The sequence below is a fragment of the Oncorhynchus nerka genome, linkage group LG24 (assembly GCF_034236695.1).
Source record: "Oncorhynchus nerka isolate Pitt River linkage group LG24, Oner_Uvic_2.0, whole genome shotgun sequence".
NCBI lineage: Eukaryota > Metazoa > Chordata > Actinopteri > Salmoniformes > Salmonidae > Oncorhynchus > Oncorhynchus nerka.
In genome coordinates this window covers 78,415,232-78,434,296 of record NC_088419.1, presented here as the reverse complement: position 1 = coordinate 78,434,296, position 19,065 = coordinate 78,415,232, and the positions used below count along the sequence as shown (strand labels likewise).

Genomic DNA, 19,065 nt, shown 5'->3' with positions numbered 1-19,065 from the left:
TGTGAGGAAATTGTTTGTGTTTTTTTTGTGGAGTTGTATAAAGCTGAGTAGAGACTCAGCAGGAGCCACTTGTCTTTCCTGGTTTACTCTGACATTAGGGTTACACTTCAGAGGTCACGTGTGTGTGTGTGTGTGTGTGTGTGTGTGTGTGTGTGTGTGTTTGAGCTTGCCATCCGTGCCCTCTCACAGTACCTCATTGATCACTCACTATCTCTGTTATTTTGTCTCTCCTTTCTGCTTTTCCAAAGTGTCTGTGTCCCATAGGCTTTTCCAAAGTGTCTGTGTCCCATAGGCTTTTCCAAAGTGTCTGTGTCCCATAGGCTTTTCCAAAGTGTCTGTGTCCCATAGGCTTTTCCAAAGTGTCTGTGTCCCATAGGCTTTTCCAAAGTGTCTGTGTCCCATAGGCTTTTCCAAAGTGTCTGTGTCCCATAGGCTTTTCCAAAGTGTCTGTGTCCCATAGGCTTTTCCAAAGTGTCTGTGTCCCATAGGCTTTTCCAAAGTGTCTGTGTCCCATAGGCTTTTCCAAAGTGTCTGTGTCCCATAGGCTTTTCCAAAGTGTCTGTGTCCCATAGGCTTTTCCAAAGTGTCTGTGTCCCATAGGCTTAAGATGATTCATTTGTTCATTCATATTCCATGTATTCCATTCTGGTCTGGGTGAGCTAGGTGTTAGGCGATGTGATGTAGCATGTGTTTGTGTTGCCTGCATATTGAATGGTGCTGGTGGTTGACTGTGAACACACTAGCTAACAGACTAGTGCCGTGCTATCTGTCATATCAGAGCCCAGGTGGAGGGAGGGGTCCTCTGCTCTGTCAGGCTTTGTGTGTTCTTTCTGAGACAGAAGCAACTATGCAGATAAAGACACACACGCAATGTAGAGCTCACACAAAGACACTGCTGTTATCTAGATGGAGTGTGTCTGGTCTGGAGACAAGGCAAACGTCTGTGTGTGTGTGTATGTATCTGTGAATGTGTGTGTCAGAGGATGACTAAGACAGGAAGGTGAGGATTGTAGGTTGTAAAGCGTGTAATATGCGTGACTCAGTAGATGTGAGTATGTGTGTAAATATTCACTATTTGTTATGGCTGTCTGTCTTACTCTTCCTCTCCTCCTCTTACTCAGCTCTTCCTCGTAGCCCGGGCCCTGTTGATGGCAACCTATCCGCCAGAGTAAGGAAGGGAAGTAGTGACGAAGGAGCTCCGTTTCACCTGGCAACCAGCTGCCCTATCCCCAGTGACCTTAAACTGTCAGCCAGCAAAGACTCAGGCCTTTCTATCGCCTCCCAGAGGACCGGAGGTATTACTGCAGTGAGCCCCAAGAGAGGGCCCAGTCAGGACGAACTTACCCAGCTCAGGCGGCTTCTATCTGGGGTCGGCCTGGAACCTCATCTGGAGGACATAACTGACCTCCCAGCCTCCTGTAACGCAGCGAGGGAGATGGAGGGGGATGAGGCTGGGTTAGGGCAGCCTGTGAAGGCCTCTCCTAGCGAGAGGGAGTCAGACATCCTTTATGATGACGAGGTTAGCCCCGAGGCTAGCATTGGCTCGTTCTCCTCTGAGAGCATACCTGAAGGCCAGGGATTGGTCCAGAGTGGAAGTGGATACTCCACCCCCTCCACCCAATCATGGGTGCAGCAGCAGCAGATAGTCGTCAGGGGGCAGGACAGCCCTGTGGATACACTTTCTCTGATTGGTCCAAACACCTTGTCACTTCCAGACATGCCCAATGGGGGGAGCAGCAGCAGAGAGTCGGTGAAGAGAGGAGTGGAGGGAGGGGTGGGGTCGCCTGTACAGACAGACAGTCACACACACGCCTCACACACCACCCATACACCGTTGCCCTCAGGGGAACCTTGCGGGCAGGAGGAGCTTGCCTCGTTAGCCACAGACATTGATGAGTCCATCGAGCAGCTTAACCAGCTGATCCTAGATCTGGACCCCACCTTCATACCTGTTCCCACCCGACACACCCCCCTCCCCCTTGCTCTCTCCACCTCCCTCTACACCAATGGTAACAACCAAACGACGACACATGCCAACGCCAGCCAATCAGGTAAGACCATATTAGCAGAGCAGGGTACCATTGATAGAATAGAAACCTGATAGATAGAAACCTGTTGAAATTAAATACCTGTGTGTCTGTTAATTTAATAAATGTATTTGAGATACAGTAGAATCACAAGGAAAGGTACATCAGAATCACAAAGGTTTATTCCCTCCCATGTTCCAGTCTATTGTCCTCAGTAACAGTAGAATTATCACATTTAGGACGCCCCATCTCACAGAGGCGGGGTTATGGAAGGACATGTAAAGGAAACAGATCAACAGTGGGCTTATACATTACAGCTGTACTGTTAAAGATTTCCATTGTGGAATCCCTCAGAGACATACCATAAAACATATGTCTGTCTGTCTGTCTGTCTGTCTGTCTGTCTGTCTGTCTGTCTGACTCAGTGACTGACTGACTGACTGACTCAGTGACTGACTGACTGACTGACTCAGTGACTGACTGACTGACTGACTGACTGACTGACTGACTGACTCAGTGACATGATTCCAGATGCCAGGCTAAAGAAAATAAAGTTGTTCCAGTTTTCAGATGTTTAGAGTGGTGCAGGTAAAGAGCTAGGTTTGGACATGTTCTCATAGCAGAGTTCAACACAGACACTTTATACACCTTAATGTAACACTGCCTGGCTGTGAAACTACCCTTCTAACCAAGGGAAGTCTGGCATGGTCCAGGGCTTGTCCACTGTGTTTGCTGAGTGGGTGTAAAAGTTTGCTTAAGCCGGTAATAGATACTTCTATATAAGCAGTGTAAAATCAGGGCCTCATAAGTACAGTACAGTAAATGACAAACTAACATCTTTAATATATTTTTTAAGCGACTGGAAGAAATGTCTTCACAGCCAGGAGTACATGTACTATAGCAGAACCCAATCAAACTTAGCTGTAGTTGTTGCAGGTGGAACTGAACTGTACTGTATGTACTGTATGTATGTATTGTACTGTACTGTATGTACTGTACTGTATGTACTGAACTATATGTACTCTATGTACTGTACTGTATGTACTATACTGTACTGTACTGTATGTGCTGTACTATGTACTGTGCTGTATATACAGTATTATATGTACTGTACTCTATGTATTGTACTGTACTCTATGTACTGTACTGTTCTGTATGTACTGTAATATATGACTATGTACTGTAATGTAAGTACTGTATATGCTAGACTGTATATACTGTATATTACTGTATGTACTGTAATGTAAGTACTGTACTGTATGTACTGTAATGTAGGTACTGTACTGTATGTACTGTAATGTAGGTACTGTATTGTGTACTGTACTGTACTGCATGTACTGTATGTACTTGTACTGTATGTACTGTATGTACTGTAATATTGGTACTGCATGTACTGTACTGTATGTACTGTACTGTATGTACTGCACTGTACTGTGCTCTATGTACTGTACTGTATGTACTGTACTGTACCATATGTACTGTATGTACTGTACTTTACTGTATGTACTGTACTGTATGTACTGTAATATATGTACTGTAATTACTGTACTTTACTGTATGTACTGTGATGTGCTATACTTTATGTACTGTAATAATGTACTGAATGTACTGTACCGTATGTACTGTATGTACTATACTATATAATACTGTATGTATTGTATGTACTGTACTGTATGCACTGTAATGTATGTACTGTATGCTGTGTACTGTATGTACTGCATATTACTGTATGTACTGTATGTACTGTACTATACTGTACCCTACCATACTATACTGTACGTACTGTACTGTACTGTACTGTATGTACTGTACTATATGTACTCTACAGTATGTACTCTATGTACTGTACTCTATGTACTGTACTCTATGTACTGTACTATATTGTACTCTACTGTATGTACTGTATGTTTCAGGACAAGGGGATATTGTGACAACTAAGTGATACTGTAAAGGTAAAAAAATGAACTTTGACTTACAGTCATACAGTATGATCAGTGAGGGGTTTGTGCCTCTACCTTCCTAGCTACCCCCTGCTAGTTCTGTCCGGTGTGTTTATTTCAAGTTTATTTGTCATGTGCACATGATACAGAAAGCGTAAAACAGTACAGTGAAATGCTTTCTTAAAAGCTCTTTCCCAACAATGCAATATTCAATATCAAGATTAGAGAAATAATATAAAGAGGTGAATATGAGCATCACAAGGGCTACATTACAACAACAGGAGTGAAGTTAAGCATGTACATCAGAGCAACTTGATCAGTTGGACCCAGTCCCAGACAGATGGAAAGAGAACATCTGGAAATGTTTGGGAATCTAGCATAAAGACTGTGTGTGTCGGTATCTACCATAGAGAGTAATCACACATTCCCAAATCCAGTTCAGGTGTTTTGGAAACCCTGCACTCCAGGGAAGACCTGCTCCGATTACAGAATGACGGTAATTCCAGACACCCTTCCGAACACCCCACTGAGGGCCTCACAGTAATTCACCGTGATTCATATCGCCATGGCAGCCAGATTCTTGTCGCGATGACAGCAAGCTTTGAAGTGATGCAGAGGAAGGGAGACACCATTGAGCAGCAACGAACATGCCCCACCCACCTGAGGATGGATTTTTCTAAATGACTTAAATGTAAATGTAAATCTAATTCCTGTGTTTGAGGGGTGCAAAATCCTATTGTCACTTAAATCTTGCAGGGTTGATTGCTTTAATTTTACTCCCATGACTCTTTTATACTTTTATTGCTTGTGCCTGTTGTTTTTTCCCCGTTAACATTACTAATGCAGAAATGTTGTAATGACCTTTCCAAAAAAAAACAGTAATGGCTGAAATAGGCTCAAAGGAATATATTGTCTTTCTGTTGAATCTATAAGAACACTAAAGCTTCGTCTGGGATTTAAAGCACCGTCTCAACACTTACATCACTAGAAAAGAAATGGGTGCACATTTTTGGTGGTTTTAAAAAAGGTAATATTTTAATACAGTTGAAATGTTTACACATTAGTTGCGCTGAAATGAAAGCAACTTCCGAATATGAACACTTAGATTATAGTTATGTCTGATCTTGCAAACAATGTAAAGTATGTTTAGATGGGTGTAATCTAGAGCCAAGCGTGTTGATTTCAGTTCAGGTGACTGCAGGTAGTGTAGACAGAGCAGGTAGAGTAGACAGAGCAGGTAGTGTAGACAGAGCAGGTAGAGTAGACAGAGCAGGTAGTGTAGACAGAGCAGGTAGAGTAGACAGAGCAGGTAGAGTAGACAGAGCAGGTAGAGTAGACAGAGCAGGTAGAGTAGACAGAGCAGGTAGTGTAGACAGAGCAGGTAGAGTAGACAGAGCAGGTAGTGTAGACAGAGCAGGTAGAGTAGACAGAGCAGGTAGAGTAGACAGAGCAGGTAGAGTAGGCAGAGCAGGTAGAGTAGGTAGTGTAGACAGAGCAGGTAGGGTAGACAGAGTAGGTAGTGTAGACAGAGCAGGTAGAGTAGGTAGTGTAGACAGAGCAGGTAGAGTAGACAGAGCAGGTAGTGTAGACAGAGTAGGTAGTGTAGACAGAGCAGGTAGAGTAGACAGAGCAGGTAGAGTAGACAGAGCACTGTACTGTATGTGCTGTATGTGCTGTACTGTATGTACTGTAATGTATGTACTGTATGTTATGTTTGTGCTGTATGTGCTGTAATGTATGTACTGTAATGTATGTACTGTATGTACTGTAATGTTTGTGCTGTAATGTACTGTATATCTGTAATGTATGTACTCTACTGTATGTACTGTATGTACTGTAATATATGTGCTGTATTTACTGTACTGTATGTACTGTATATATTGTATGTACTGTACTGTATGTGCCATATGTACTGTACTGTATGTATTGTGCTGTACTGTATGTACTGTATGGGTGGGACATGCGTGTTGCTACTCAATGGCGTCTCCCTTCCTCTGCATCACTTCAAAGCTTGCTGTCATTGTGATATGAATCTGGCTGCCATGGCGATATGAATCACTGTGAGTTACTGTAAGGTCCTCAGTGGGGTGTTCGGAAGGGTGTCTGGAATTACCGTCATTCTGTAATCGGAGCAGGTCTTCCCTGGAGTGCAGGGTTTCCAAAACACCTGAACTGGATTTGGGAATGTGTGATTACTCTCTATGGTAGATACCGACACACACAGTCTTTATGCTAGATTCCCAAACATTTCCAGATGTTCTCTTTCCATCTGTCTGGGACTGGGTCCAACTGATCAAGTTGCTCTGTACATGCTTAACTTCACTCCTGTTCTTGTAATGTAGCCCTTGTGCTGCTCATATTCTTCTCTCTCTATCTCACCCTCTCTCCTCTGTCACACCCACTCTCTCCCCATTCTCCTCAAGTTATTTTTCCTACAGTGCGGTCAGTTATTGTTGTTGTTAGTGGTGGAGGTGGTGTGGCTGAGGAGATTGATTTGTGTGGTGTTTTCTAAAGGGAACAGATATTACGTCTTCTGAGGATGGTTGAGGTTTGATAATAATTACATAACACTGTTACTGGGTTCACCACACACAGTATTGTTGTTCTGGTAAAACTGGGTGTTGGACAGTTGTGATGTCTGTGGTTTAGTTCGTTTTGAAATCTTGAAAAATGGCGCCGATAGAGAGGGCAGCCGAGCTTTTAGACCCTAAGCAATTTTGCAGTATTTTGTTTTTTTATGTGTTTTATACATTATTAGGACAGAACGTTTTTGTTATTACATATAGCCGGGAAGAACTTTTGTATATCAGAGCGGTGGTAACTCACCAGCATTACCAGTATTACGACCAGGTATACGACCAGGTACGACCAGGTACGACTTTCCCAAATCGGATACTTTGTTCATACCCCCCAGGGCAATTGAACTGATTCCAGAGGCTGACCCAAAACATTGCCGGCAGAGAAGAGGTACTCAGAGTGGACTTCTAGTCTGTCTCAGGAGGTGCGCACACCACCCACCGCTTCTGAGTATATTACTCACTAATGTTCAGTCTGGATAATAAAGTTGACGAGCTGAGGGCAAGGATTTCCTTCCAGAGAGACATCAGTGATTGTAACATACTCTGTTTCACGGAAACATGGCTCTCTCAGGATATACTGTCTGAGTCCTTACAGCCAGTTGGGTTCTCAGTTCATCGCGCAGACAGGAATAAATATCTCTCTGGGAAGAAGGAGTGTGGGGGTGTATGTTTCATGATTAACTACTTATGTTGTGATTGTGATAATATACAGGAACTCAAGTCTTTGTACCGAGTGCGCTGAGAGTCGGGAAGCAAGTTCAGGGAGTGAGTGTTTTAAGAAATAAAGGCAACTAAATACAAAACAAGAAACACAAACAATGCACAGACATGACACTGGAAGAGAAACAATAACGCCTGGGGAAGGAACCAAAGGGAGGGACATATATAGGGAAGGTAATCAGGGAAGTGATGGAGTCCAGGTGAGTCTGATGACACACAGGTGTGCGTAACGATGGTGACAGATATGCACCATAACGAACAGCCTGGTGACCTAGAGGCCGGAGAGGGAGCACACATGACAGTCCTTTTGTTCACCCGACTTTGAATAGCTCACAATCAAATGCCGACTGTATTACCTCCCATGATAATTCTCTTTGGTTATAGTCACAGCCGTTAAAACACAGAGACAAAGTGGAGTCGCAATTCAATGTCTCAAACACGAGACGTTAGTGGCAGGGTCTACAGACAATCACGGACTACAAACGGAAAACCAGCCACGTCAAGGACACCGACATCTTGCTTCTGGAAAAGCTAAACACCTTCTTCGCCCACTTTGAGGATAACACAGTGCCACCGACGTGGCCTGCTACCAAGGACTGTGGGCTCTCCTTCTCCGTAGCTGGTATGAGTAAGACATTTAAGAGTGTGAACCCTTGCAAAGCTGCCAGCCCAGATGGAATCCCTAGCCGCATCCTCAGAGCATGCGCAGAGCAGCTGGCTGGTGTATTTGTGGACATATTCAATCTCTCCTTATCCCAGTCTGCTGTACCCACGTGCTTCAGGATGGCCACCATTGTTCCTGTACTCAAATCAAATGTATTTATATAGCCCTTCGTACATCAGCTGATATCTCAAAGTGCTGTACAGAAACCCAGCCTAAAACCCCAAACGGCAAGCAATGAAGATGTAGAAGCACGGTGGCTAGGAAAAACTCCAGAAAAAGGCAAAAACCTGGAAACTGGAGCAGCAGCACGGCCAGGTGGACTGGGGACAGCAAGGAGTCATCATGCCCGGTAGTCCTGAGGCATGGTCCTAGGGCTCAGGACCTCCGAGAAAGAGAAAGAAAGAGAGAATTAGAGAGAGCATACTTAAATTCACACAGGACACCGGATAGGCCAGGAGAAGTACTCCAGATATAACAAACGGACCCTAGCCCCCGACACATAAACTACTGCAGCATAAATACTGAAAGCTGAGACAGGAGGGGTCAGGAGACACTGTGGCCCCATCCGATGACACCCCCGGACAGGGCCAAACAGGAAGGATATAACCCCACCCACTTTGCCAAAGCACAGCCCCCACACCACTAGAGGGAAATCTTCAACCACCAACTTACCATCCTGAGACAAGGCTGAGTATAGCCCACAAAGATCTCCGCCACGGCACAACCCAAGGGGGGGTCGTCACAACCCAAGGGGGGGTCCCAACCCAGACAGGAAGATCACATCAGTGACTCAACCCACTCAAGTGACGCACCCCTCCTAAGGACGGTATGAAAGAGCCCTAGTAAGCCAGTGACTCAGCCCCTGTAATAGGGTTAGAGGCAGAGAATCCCAGTGGAAAGAGGGGAGCCGGCCAGGCAGAGACAGCAAGGGCGGTTCGTTGCTCCAGAGCCTTTCCGTTCACCTTCACACTCCTGGGCCAGACTACACTCAATCATTTGACCCACTGAAGAGATGAGTCTTCAGTAAAGACTTAAAGGTTGAGACCAAGTTTGCGTCTCTCACATGGGTAAGGCAGACCATTCCATAGAAATGGAGCTCTATAGGAGAAAGCCCTGCCTCCAGCTGTTGCTTAGAAATTCTAGGGACAATTAGGAGGCCTGCGTCTTGTGACCGTAGCGTATGTGTAGGTATGTACGGCAGGACCAAATCAGAGAGATCGGTAGGAGCAAGCCCATGTAATGCTTTGTAGGTTAGCAGTAAAACCTTGAAATCAGCCGTTGACTTGACCTGAAGCCAGTGTAGGGAGGCTAGCACTGGAGTAATATGATCAAATATTTTGGTTCTAGTCAGGATTCTAGCAGCCGTATTTAGCACTAACTGAAGTTTATTTAGTGCTTTATCCGGGTAGCCGGAAAGTAGAGCATTGCAGTAGTCTAACCTAGAAGTGACAAAAGCATGAATACATTTTTCTGCATCATTTTTGGACAGAAAGTTTCTGATTTTTGCAATGTTACGTAGATGGAAAAAAGCTGTCATTGAAACGGTCTTGATATGTTCTTCAAAAGAGAGATCAGGGTCCAGAGTAACGGCGAGGTCCTTCACAGTTTTATTTGAGACGACTGTACAACCATTAAGATTAATTGTCAGATTCAACAGAAGATCTCTTTGTTCCTTGGGACCTAGAACAAGCATCTCTGTTTTGTCCGAGTTTAAACATAGAAAGTTTGCAGCCATCCACTTCCTTATGTCTGAAACACATGCTTCTAGCGAGGGCAATTTTGGGGCTTCACCATGTTTCATTGAAATGTACAGCTGTGTGTCATCCGCATAGCAGTGAAAGTTAACATTATGTTTTCGAATGACATCCCCAAGAGGTAAAATATATAGTGAAAACAATAGTGGTCCTAAAACGGAACCTTGAGGAACACCGACATTTACAGTTGATTTGTCAGAGGACAAACCATTCACAGAGACAAACTGATATCTTTCCGACAGATAAGATCTTAACCAGGCCAGAACTTGTCTGTGTAGACCAATTTAGGTTTCCATTCTCTCCAAAAGAATGTGGTGATCGATGGTATCAAAAGCAGCACTAAGGTCTCAGAGCACGAGGACAGATGCAGAGCCTCGGTCTGATGCCATTAAAAGGTAATTTACCACCTTCAAAAGTACAGTCTCAGTGCTATGATGGGGTCTAAAACCAGACTGAAGCATTTCGTATACATTGTTTGTCTTCAGGAAGGCAGTGAGTTGCTGCGCAACAGCCTTTTCTAAAGAATTTGAGAGGAATGGAAGATTTGATATAGGCCGATAGTTTTTTATATTTTCTGGGTTAAGGTTTGGCTTTTTCAAGAGAGGCTTTATTACTGCCACTTTTAGTGAGTTTGGTACACATCCGGTGGATAGAGAGCCGTTTATTATGTTCAACATAGGAGGGCCAAGCACAGGAGCAGCTCTTTCAGTAGTTTAGTTGGAATAGGGTCCAGTATGCAGCTTGAAGGTTTAGAGGCCATGATTATTTTCATCATTGTGTCAAGAGATATAGTACTAAAACAAGAATGTAAAAGTAACTGAACTAAATGACTATCACCCCGTAGCACTCACTTCTGTCATCATGAAGTGCTTTGAAGGACTAGTCAAGGATCATATCACCTCTACCTTACCTGACATCCTAGACCCACATCAATTTGCTGACTGTAGACGATGCAATCGCCATCGCACTGCACTGTGCCCTATCCCACTAGGACAAGAAGAATACCTATGTAGGAATGCTGTTCATTAACTATAGCTTAGCATTCAACACTATAGTACCCTCCAAGCTCATCATTAAGCTCAAGAGCCTGGGTCTGAACCCCACCCTGTGCAACTGGGTCCTGGACTTCCTGACGGGCCGCCCCCAGGTGGTGAAGGTAGGAAACAACACCTCCACTTTGCTGATCCTCAACACTGGGGCCCCACAAGGGTGTGTACTCAGCCCCCTCCTGTACTCACTGTTCACCCAAAACTGCACAACAGTAGTATGCTGTATTACCAACAATGACGATACAGCCTACAGGGAAGAGGTGAGGGCTCTGGGAGTGTGGTACCAGAAAAATAACCTCTCACTCAATGTCAACAAAACAAAGACGGTGATTGAAGACTTCAGAAAACAGCAGAGGGAGCACCCCCCTATCCACATCGAAGGGATCTCAGTGGAAAAGGTGGAAAGCTTCAAGTTCCTCTGCGTACACATCACTGACAAGCTGAAATGGTCCACCCACACAGACAGTGGGGTGAAGAAGGCACAGCAGCCTATCATCCAGAAGGCGAGGTCAGTACAGGTGCATCAAAGCTGGGACCGAGAGACTGAAAAACAGCTTCTACCTCAAGGCCATCAGACTGTTAAATAGCCATCAATAGCACATTAGAGGGGCGGCAGGTAGCCTAGTGGTTAGAGCGTTGGATTAGAAACCGAAAGGTTGCAAGATCAAATCCTCGAGCTGACAAGGTAGAAATCTGGCATTCTGCCCCTGAACAAGGCAGTTAACCCACTGTTCCTAGGCCGTCATTGAAAATATGAATTTGTTCTTAACTGACTTGCTAGTTAAATAAAGGTCAAATAAATTGACTTGATTGACGTGAAATCACTGGCCACTTTCATAAATGGAACACTGGTCAATTGAATAATGTTTACATATTTTGCAATACTCTTATGTATCTCTTATGTATATAGTGTATTCTATTCTACTGTATCTTAGTCTATAACATCGCTCTAACATTGCTTGTCCATGTATTTATATATTCTCAATTCCATTCCTTTACTTAGATTTATATGTATTGTGTGTATTGTTGTGAAATTGTTAGATATTACTTATTAGATATTATTGCCCTGTTGGAGCCAGAAACACAAGCATTTCGCTACTCAATAACACGTGTATGTGACCAATACAATATGATTTGTTATAGAGGTCAGTTGGAGGCTTCAGCTTCTCTCAGCTCTCTAATATATGTGGAATGTCAATTCACACTCTCGCTGTCTGTTTCTTCCTCTCTCCCTCTCTCTCTCTGTCTTTCTCTGAATTTCTCACCCACTCGTTTTATATTTCTCTGCCTCTCTCTTTTCAGGCTGGAAGCACAGACAGGACAGTGATGTCACTGATTACCCAGGATTCTACAGTCCTGGTTGGGGCGGAGCCCAGACATTCCAGAATGCTCCGATCTACAGGCCCGACCTATCTCCCTCCCAGGTCCACACACACACACATGAACACAAACACACACACAGGCGCACACACGCACGCACACACACACACACACACACACACACACACACACACACACACACACACACACACACACACACACACACACACACACACACACACACACACACACACACACACACACACACACACACACACAGCAGCACCCCAACCTACAGCCCAGCCAGGTACACACACTACCCTCTACCAGCCCATACTGGTTACTCAACCACTGTTATACCACATACATACTCAGTAGTCATGTAGTAGTCATTACGCTAGGAGTTTTTTCCCTGATCATGATCATGCGGTTAGTAAAAACAACTGGTTATGTTCATGATTAATCTACCTTAAAAATACCTGTCTTTGTTCATGATTAATCTACTTTAAAAATACCTGTCTTTGTTCATGGTTAATCTACTTTAAAAACACCTGGCTTTGTTCATGGTTAATCTACCTTAAAAACACCTGGCGCTATGTTCATGGTTAATCTACTTTAAAAACACCTGGCTCTATGTTCATGGTTAATCTACCTTAAAAACACCTGGCTTTGTTCATGGTTAATTTACCTTAAAAACACCTGGCTTTGTTCATGGTTAATCTACTTTAAAAATACCTGGCTCGATGTTCATGGTTAATCTACCTTAAAAACACCTGGCTTTGTTCATGGTTAATCTACTTTAAAAACACCTGGCTTTGTTCATGGTTAATCTACCTTAAAAACACATGGCTTTGTTCATGGTTAATCTACCTTAAAAACACCTGGCGCTATGGTCATGGGTAATCTACTTTAAAAACACCTGGCGCTATGTTCATGGTTAATCTACTTTAAAAACACCTGGCTCTATGTTCATGGTTAATATACTTTAAAAACACCTGGCTTTGTTCATGGTTAATCTACTTTAAAAACACCTGGCGCTTTGTTCATGGTTAATATACCTTAAAAACACCTGGCGCTATGGTCATGGTTAATCTACTTTAAAAACACCTGGCGCTATGTTCATGGTTAATCTACCTTAAAAACACCTGGCGCTATTTTCATGGTTAATCTACCTTAAAAACACCTGGCTTTGTTCATGGTTAATTTACCTTAAAAACACCTGGCTTTGTTCATGGTTAATCTACTTTAAAAATACCTGGCTCGATGTTCATGGTTAATCTACCTTAAAAACACCTGGCTTTGTTCATGGTTAATCTACTTTAAAAACACCTGGCTATATTCATGGATAATCTACTTTAAAACAATTTACTATGTTCATGGTTTATCTACTTTAAACACCTGGCTTTGTTCATGGTTAATCTACTTTAAAAACACCTGGCTTTGTTCATGGTTAATATACTTTAAAAACACCTGGCTTTGTTCATGGTTAATCTACTTTAAAAACACCTGGGTTTGTACATGGTTAATCTACTTTAAAAACACCTGGCTATGTTCATGGTTAATATACTTTAAAAACACCTGGCTCTATGTTCATGGTTAATCTACTTTAAAAACACCTGGCTTTGTTCATGGTTAATCTACTTTAAAAACACCTGGCTTTGTTCATGGTTAATCTACCTTAAAAACACCTGGCTTTGTTCATGGTTAATCTACCTTAAAAACACCTGGCTTTGTTCATGGTTAATATACCTTAAAAACACCTGGCTTTGTTCATGGTTAATATACCTTAAAAACACCTGGCTTTGTTCATGGTTAATCTATCTTAAAAACACCTGGCGCTATGGTCATGGGTAATCTACTTTAAAAACACCTGGCGCTATGTTCATGGTTAATCTACTTTAAAAACACCTGGCTCTATGTTCATGGTTAATATACTTTAAAAACACCTGGCTTTGTTCATGGTTAATCTACTTTAAAAACACCTGGCGCTTTGTTCATGGTTAATATACCTTAAAAACACCTGGCGCTATGGTCATGGTTAATCTACTTTAAAAACACCTGGCGCTATGTTCATGGTTAATCTACCTTAAAAACACCTGGCGCTATTTTCATGGTTAATCTACCTTAAAAACACCTGGCTTTGTTCATGGTTAATCTACTTTAAAAACACCTGGCTTTGTTCATGATTAATCTACTTTAAAAACACCTGGCTATGTTCATGGTTAATCTACTTTAAACACCTGGCTCTATGTTCATGGTTAATCTACCTTAAAAACACCTGGCTTTGTTCATGGTTAATCTACTTTAAACACCTGGCTCTATGTTCATGGTTAATCTACTTTAAACACCTGGCTCTATGTTCATGGTTAATCTACTTTAAACACCTGGCTCTATGTTCATGGTTAATCTACTTTAAACACCTGGCTCTATGTTCATGGTTAATCTACTTTAAACACCTGGCTCTATGTTCATGGTTAATCTACTTTAAACACCTGGCTCTATGTTCATGGTTAATCTACTTTAAACACCTGGCGCTTTGTTCATGGTTAATCTACTTTAAACACCTGGCTCTATGTTCATGGTTAATCTACCTTAAAAACACCTGGCTCTATGTTCATGGTTAATCTACTTTAAACACACCTGGTTTTGTTCATGGTTAATTTACCTTAAAAACACCTGGCGCTTTGTTCATGGTTAATCTACTTTAAAAACACCTGGCTCTATGTTCATGGTTAATCTACTTTAAAAACACCTGGCTTTATTCATGGTTAATCTACTTTAAAAACACCTGGTTTTGTTCATGGTTAATATACCTTAAAACACCTGGCGCTATGGTCATGGTTAATCTACTTTAAAAACACCTGGCGCTATGTTCATGGTTAATCTACTTTAAAAACACCTGGCTCTATGTTCATGGTTAATATACTTTAAAAACACCTGGCTTTGTTCATGGTTAATCTACTTTAAAAACACCTGGCGCTTTGTTCATGGTTAATATACCTTAAAAACACCTGGCGCTATGTTCATGGTTAATCTACCTTAAAAACACCTGGTTTTGTTCATGGTTAATCTACCTTAAAAACACCTGGCTTTGTTCATGGTTAATCTACCTTAAAAACACCTGGTTTTGTTCATGATTAATCTACTTTAAAAACACCTGGCTATATTCATGGATAATCTACTTTAAAACAATTTACTGTGTTCATGGTTAATCTACCTTAAAAACACCTGGCGCTATGTTCATGGTTAATCTACTTTAAAAACACCTGGCTCTATGTTCATGGTTAATATACTTTAAAAACACCTGGCTTTGTTCATGGTTAATCTACTTTAAAAACACCTGGCGCTTTGTTCATGGTTAATATACCTTAAAAACACCTGGCGCTATGTTCATGGTTAATCTACCTTAAAAACACCTGGCTTTGTTCATGGTTAATCTACCTTAAAAACACCTGGCTTTGTTCATGGTTAATCTACCTTAAAAACACCTGGTTTTGTTCATGATTAATCTACTTTAAAAACACCTGGCTATATTCATGGATAATCTACTTTAAAACAATTTACTGTGTTCATGGTTAATCTACCTTAAAAACACCTGGCGCTATTTTCATGGTTAATCTACCTTAAAAACACCTGGCTTTGTTCATGGTTAATCTACTTTAAAAACACCTGGCTTTGTTCATGATTAATCTACTTTAAAAACACCTGGCTATGTTCATGGTTAATCTACTTTAAACACCTGGCTCTATGTTCATGGTTAATCTACCTTAAAAACACCTGGCTTTGTTCATGGTTAATCTACTTTAAACACCTGGCTCTATGTTCATGGTTAATCTACTTTAAACACCTGGCTCTATGTTCATGGTTAATCTACTTTAAACACCTGGCTCTATGTTCATGGTTAATCTACTTTAAACACCTGGCTCTATGTTCATGGTTAATCTACTTTAAACACCTAGCTCAATGTTCATGGTTAATCTACTTTAAACACCTGGCTCTATGTTCATGGTTAATCTACTTTAAACACCTGGCTCTATGTTCATGGTTAATCTACTTTAAACACCTGGCGCTTTGTTCATGGTTAATCTACTTTAAACACCTGGCTCTATGTTCATGGTTAATCTACCTTAAAAACACCTGGCTCTATGTTCATGGTTAATCTACTTTAAACACACCTAGTTTTGTTCATGGTTAATTTACCTTAAAAACACCTGGCGCTTTGTTCATGGTTAATCTACTTTAAAAACACCTGGCTCTATGTTCATGGTTAATCTACCTTAAAAACACCTGGCTTTGTTCATGGTTAATCTACTTTAAAAACACCTGGTTTTGTTCATGGTTAATCTACCTTAAAAACACCTGGCGCTATGTTCATGGTTAATCTACCTTAAAAACACCTGGTTTTGTTCATGGCTAATCTACTTTAAAAACACCTGGCTCTATGTTCATGGTTAATCTACTTTAAAAACACCTGGCGCTATGTTCATGGTTAATCTACTTTAAAAACACCTGGCTCTATGTTCATGGTTAATCTACTTTAAAAACACCTGGCTCTATGTTCATGGTTAATCTACTTTAAAAACACCTGGCTTTGTTCATGGTTAATCTACTTTAAAAACACCTGGCTTTGTTCATGGTTAATCTACTTTAAAAACACCTGGCTCTATGTTCATGGTTAATCTACTTTAAAAACACCTGGCTCTATGTTCATGGTTAATATACTTTAAAAACACCTGGCTTTGTTCATGGTTAATCTACTTTAAAAACACCTGGCGCTTTGTTCATGGTTAATATACCTTAAAAACACCTGGCGCTATGTTCATGGTTAATCTACCTTAAAAACACCTGGCTTTGTTCATGGTTAATCTACCTTAAAAACACCTGGCTTTGTTCATGGTTAATCTACCTTAAAAACACCTGGTTTTGTTCATGATTAATCTACTTTAAAAACACCTGGCTATATTCATGGATAATCTACTTTAAAACAATTTACTGTGTTCATGGTTTATCTACCTTAAAAACACCTGGTTTAGTTTGTGATTAATTTACATTGAATTAACTTAGTACAGTAGTTAATGTGTTAGTTTGAGTGAAGCAGAACTGTAGTGGTCAGGCTGTTTGTCTAAATAGCTGAGATTCCTTGGCTGTGTCCCAAATGGCACTCAATTCCATATATAATGCACTATTTGGGCCAGAGCGTGTACTATATAGAGAATAGGGTGCCATTTGGGCCACAGATCCGCTCTCATACCCATTCTTATGGCACGGCAGCATGAATGGCCTGACTGTTTACATTACAACACAGAGAGTAGCTACACACACTGATCACAAGACTGATGTCAGTCTATCTGCCTGCCTGTCTGCCTGCCTGTCTGTCTGTCTGTCTGTCTGTCTGTCTGTCTGTCTGTCTGTCTGTCTGTCTGTCTGTCTGTCTGTCTGTCTGTCTGTCTGTCTGTCTGTCTGTCTGTCTGTCTGTCTGTCTGTCTGTCTGTCTGTCTGTCTGTCTGTCTGTCTGCCTGTCTGTCTGTCTGTCTGTCTGCCTATCTGTTTGGCTGTCTGTCTGTCTGTCTGTTTGCCTGTCTGTCTGTTTGGCTGTCTGTCTGTCTGTGTGTTTGCCTGTCTGTCTGTCTGTCTGTCTGTCTGTCTGTCTGTCTGTCTGTCTGTCTGTCTGTCTGTCTGTCTGTCTGTCTGTATGTCTGTATGTCTGTCTGTCTGTCTGTCTGTCTGTCTGTCTGTCTGTCTGTCTGTCTGTCTGTCTGTCTGTCTGTCTGGTGTGTCTGTGTTACAGTGTGGTCGTCTCTCCAGGATGGACAGTGTGGACTATGAAGGACAGACTCCAGTAACGGACAGCTGTGACATAGTCCCGTCCACACCAGCATTTCCTATCTCTCCTCCAACGCCCTATGGTAAGAGAGAGTGCATTTTGTTATTAAAAGATGTGTGTGCGTTATTATATCTGAACAGACATCTTCACTCTTCCCCAGTGAAAAGTTTCCCAGTATTCTCTTACTTGAGGCAAGGAGAAGGACATTGGGAGAAGAGCGGAATATCACAAGGTACATTTACACTCTGTTACTGTGTGTGTGTGTGTGTGTGTGTGTGTGTGTGTGTGTGTGTGTGTGTGTGTGTGTGTGTGTGTGTGTGTGTGTGTGTGTGTGTGTGTGTGTGTGTGTGTGTGCGTGTGTGTGTGTGTGTGCGTGTGGGAGAAAGAGAGAGAGATAAAGAGAGAGAGAGAGAGAGATGTTTCTGCTTGGTTGGAATGAAGACCCAGTGTTAACCCAAAAAACAGCGCTGTGATTTCTGCTGGCCAGGGTTCAGAGGCAGGGTGGAATTCTAAACTGGCATGCATAACCTATTATAAACCAGGTAGTTTGGCTCCTGGATGCTGATTGGCTGACAGACGTTGTATATCAGATATACCATGCGTATGTCAAAACATGTATTTTTACTGCTCTAATTATGTTGGTAACCAGTTTATAATAGCAATAAGTCACCTAGGGGGTTTGTGGTATATGGCCAATATACCATGGCTAATGGCTGTATCCTGGCACTCTGCATTGCGTCGTGCTTAAGAACAGCCCTTAGCCGGGGTATATTTGCCATATACCACACCCCCTCGGGCCTTATTGCTTAATTGTATCCTCACTGTTATACCCCCACTATACCCTCTGCACCTGGCCTCTCCGTTGATGATGGTTGCATTATGTAATACTGAAAGAGGACATGGGGGGATTTGGCTAGGTGCAGGACCCATGTAGACTATAGAAGAATAGGTAACTTAATATGGAGAAGATAGGAGTTTGGTAAGATTCATTGTGTGTTCATTGTCCGGTTTAGGATATTATGGTCTGTGACAACAGGGTAACTGGGGAAAATAAAGAGATTATTCTCATTCTATCCCTTTGAGAGAAGCCAGTCCAGCTGATACTTTAAATTAGGCTATAATTAGTTCACTGTAAAGAGAGGAAGTGACCTCTGTTGGCAGGATGTACACTCACTTCCTGTCCTGCTG

General features: G+C 42.1%; 1 protein-coding gene across 1 annotated transcript in view; it reads left to right on the top strand.

Moving 5' to 3' along the window:
• LOC115121285 (tensin-3-like) overlaps nucleotides 1-19,065 on the top strand; it is a 143,741-nt gene that overhangs the window by 115,954 nt on the left and 8,722 nt on the right. The window contains exons 13-16 of the mRNA XM_065008519.1: nucleotides 1,122-2,051; nucleotides 12,036-12,157; nucleotides 17,842-17,959; nucleotides 18,038-18,250. Of these exons, the coding sequence (XP_064864591.1) occupies nucleotides 1,122-2,051; nucleotides 12,036-12,157; nucleotides 17,842-17,959; nucleotides 18,038-18,250 (1,383 nt within the window). The remainder of the gene's footprint in view (nucleotides 1-1,121; nucleotides 2,052-12,035; nucleotides 12,158-17,841; nucleotides 17,960-18,037; nucleotides 18,251-19,065) is intronic.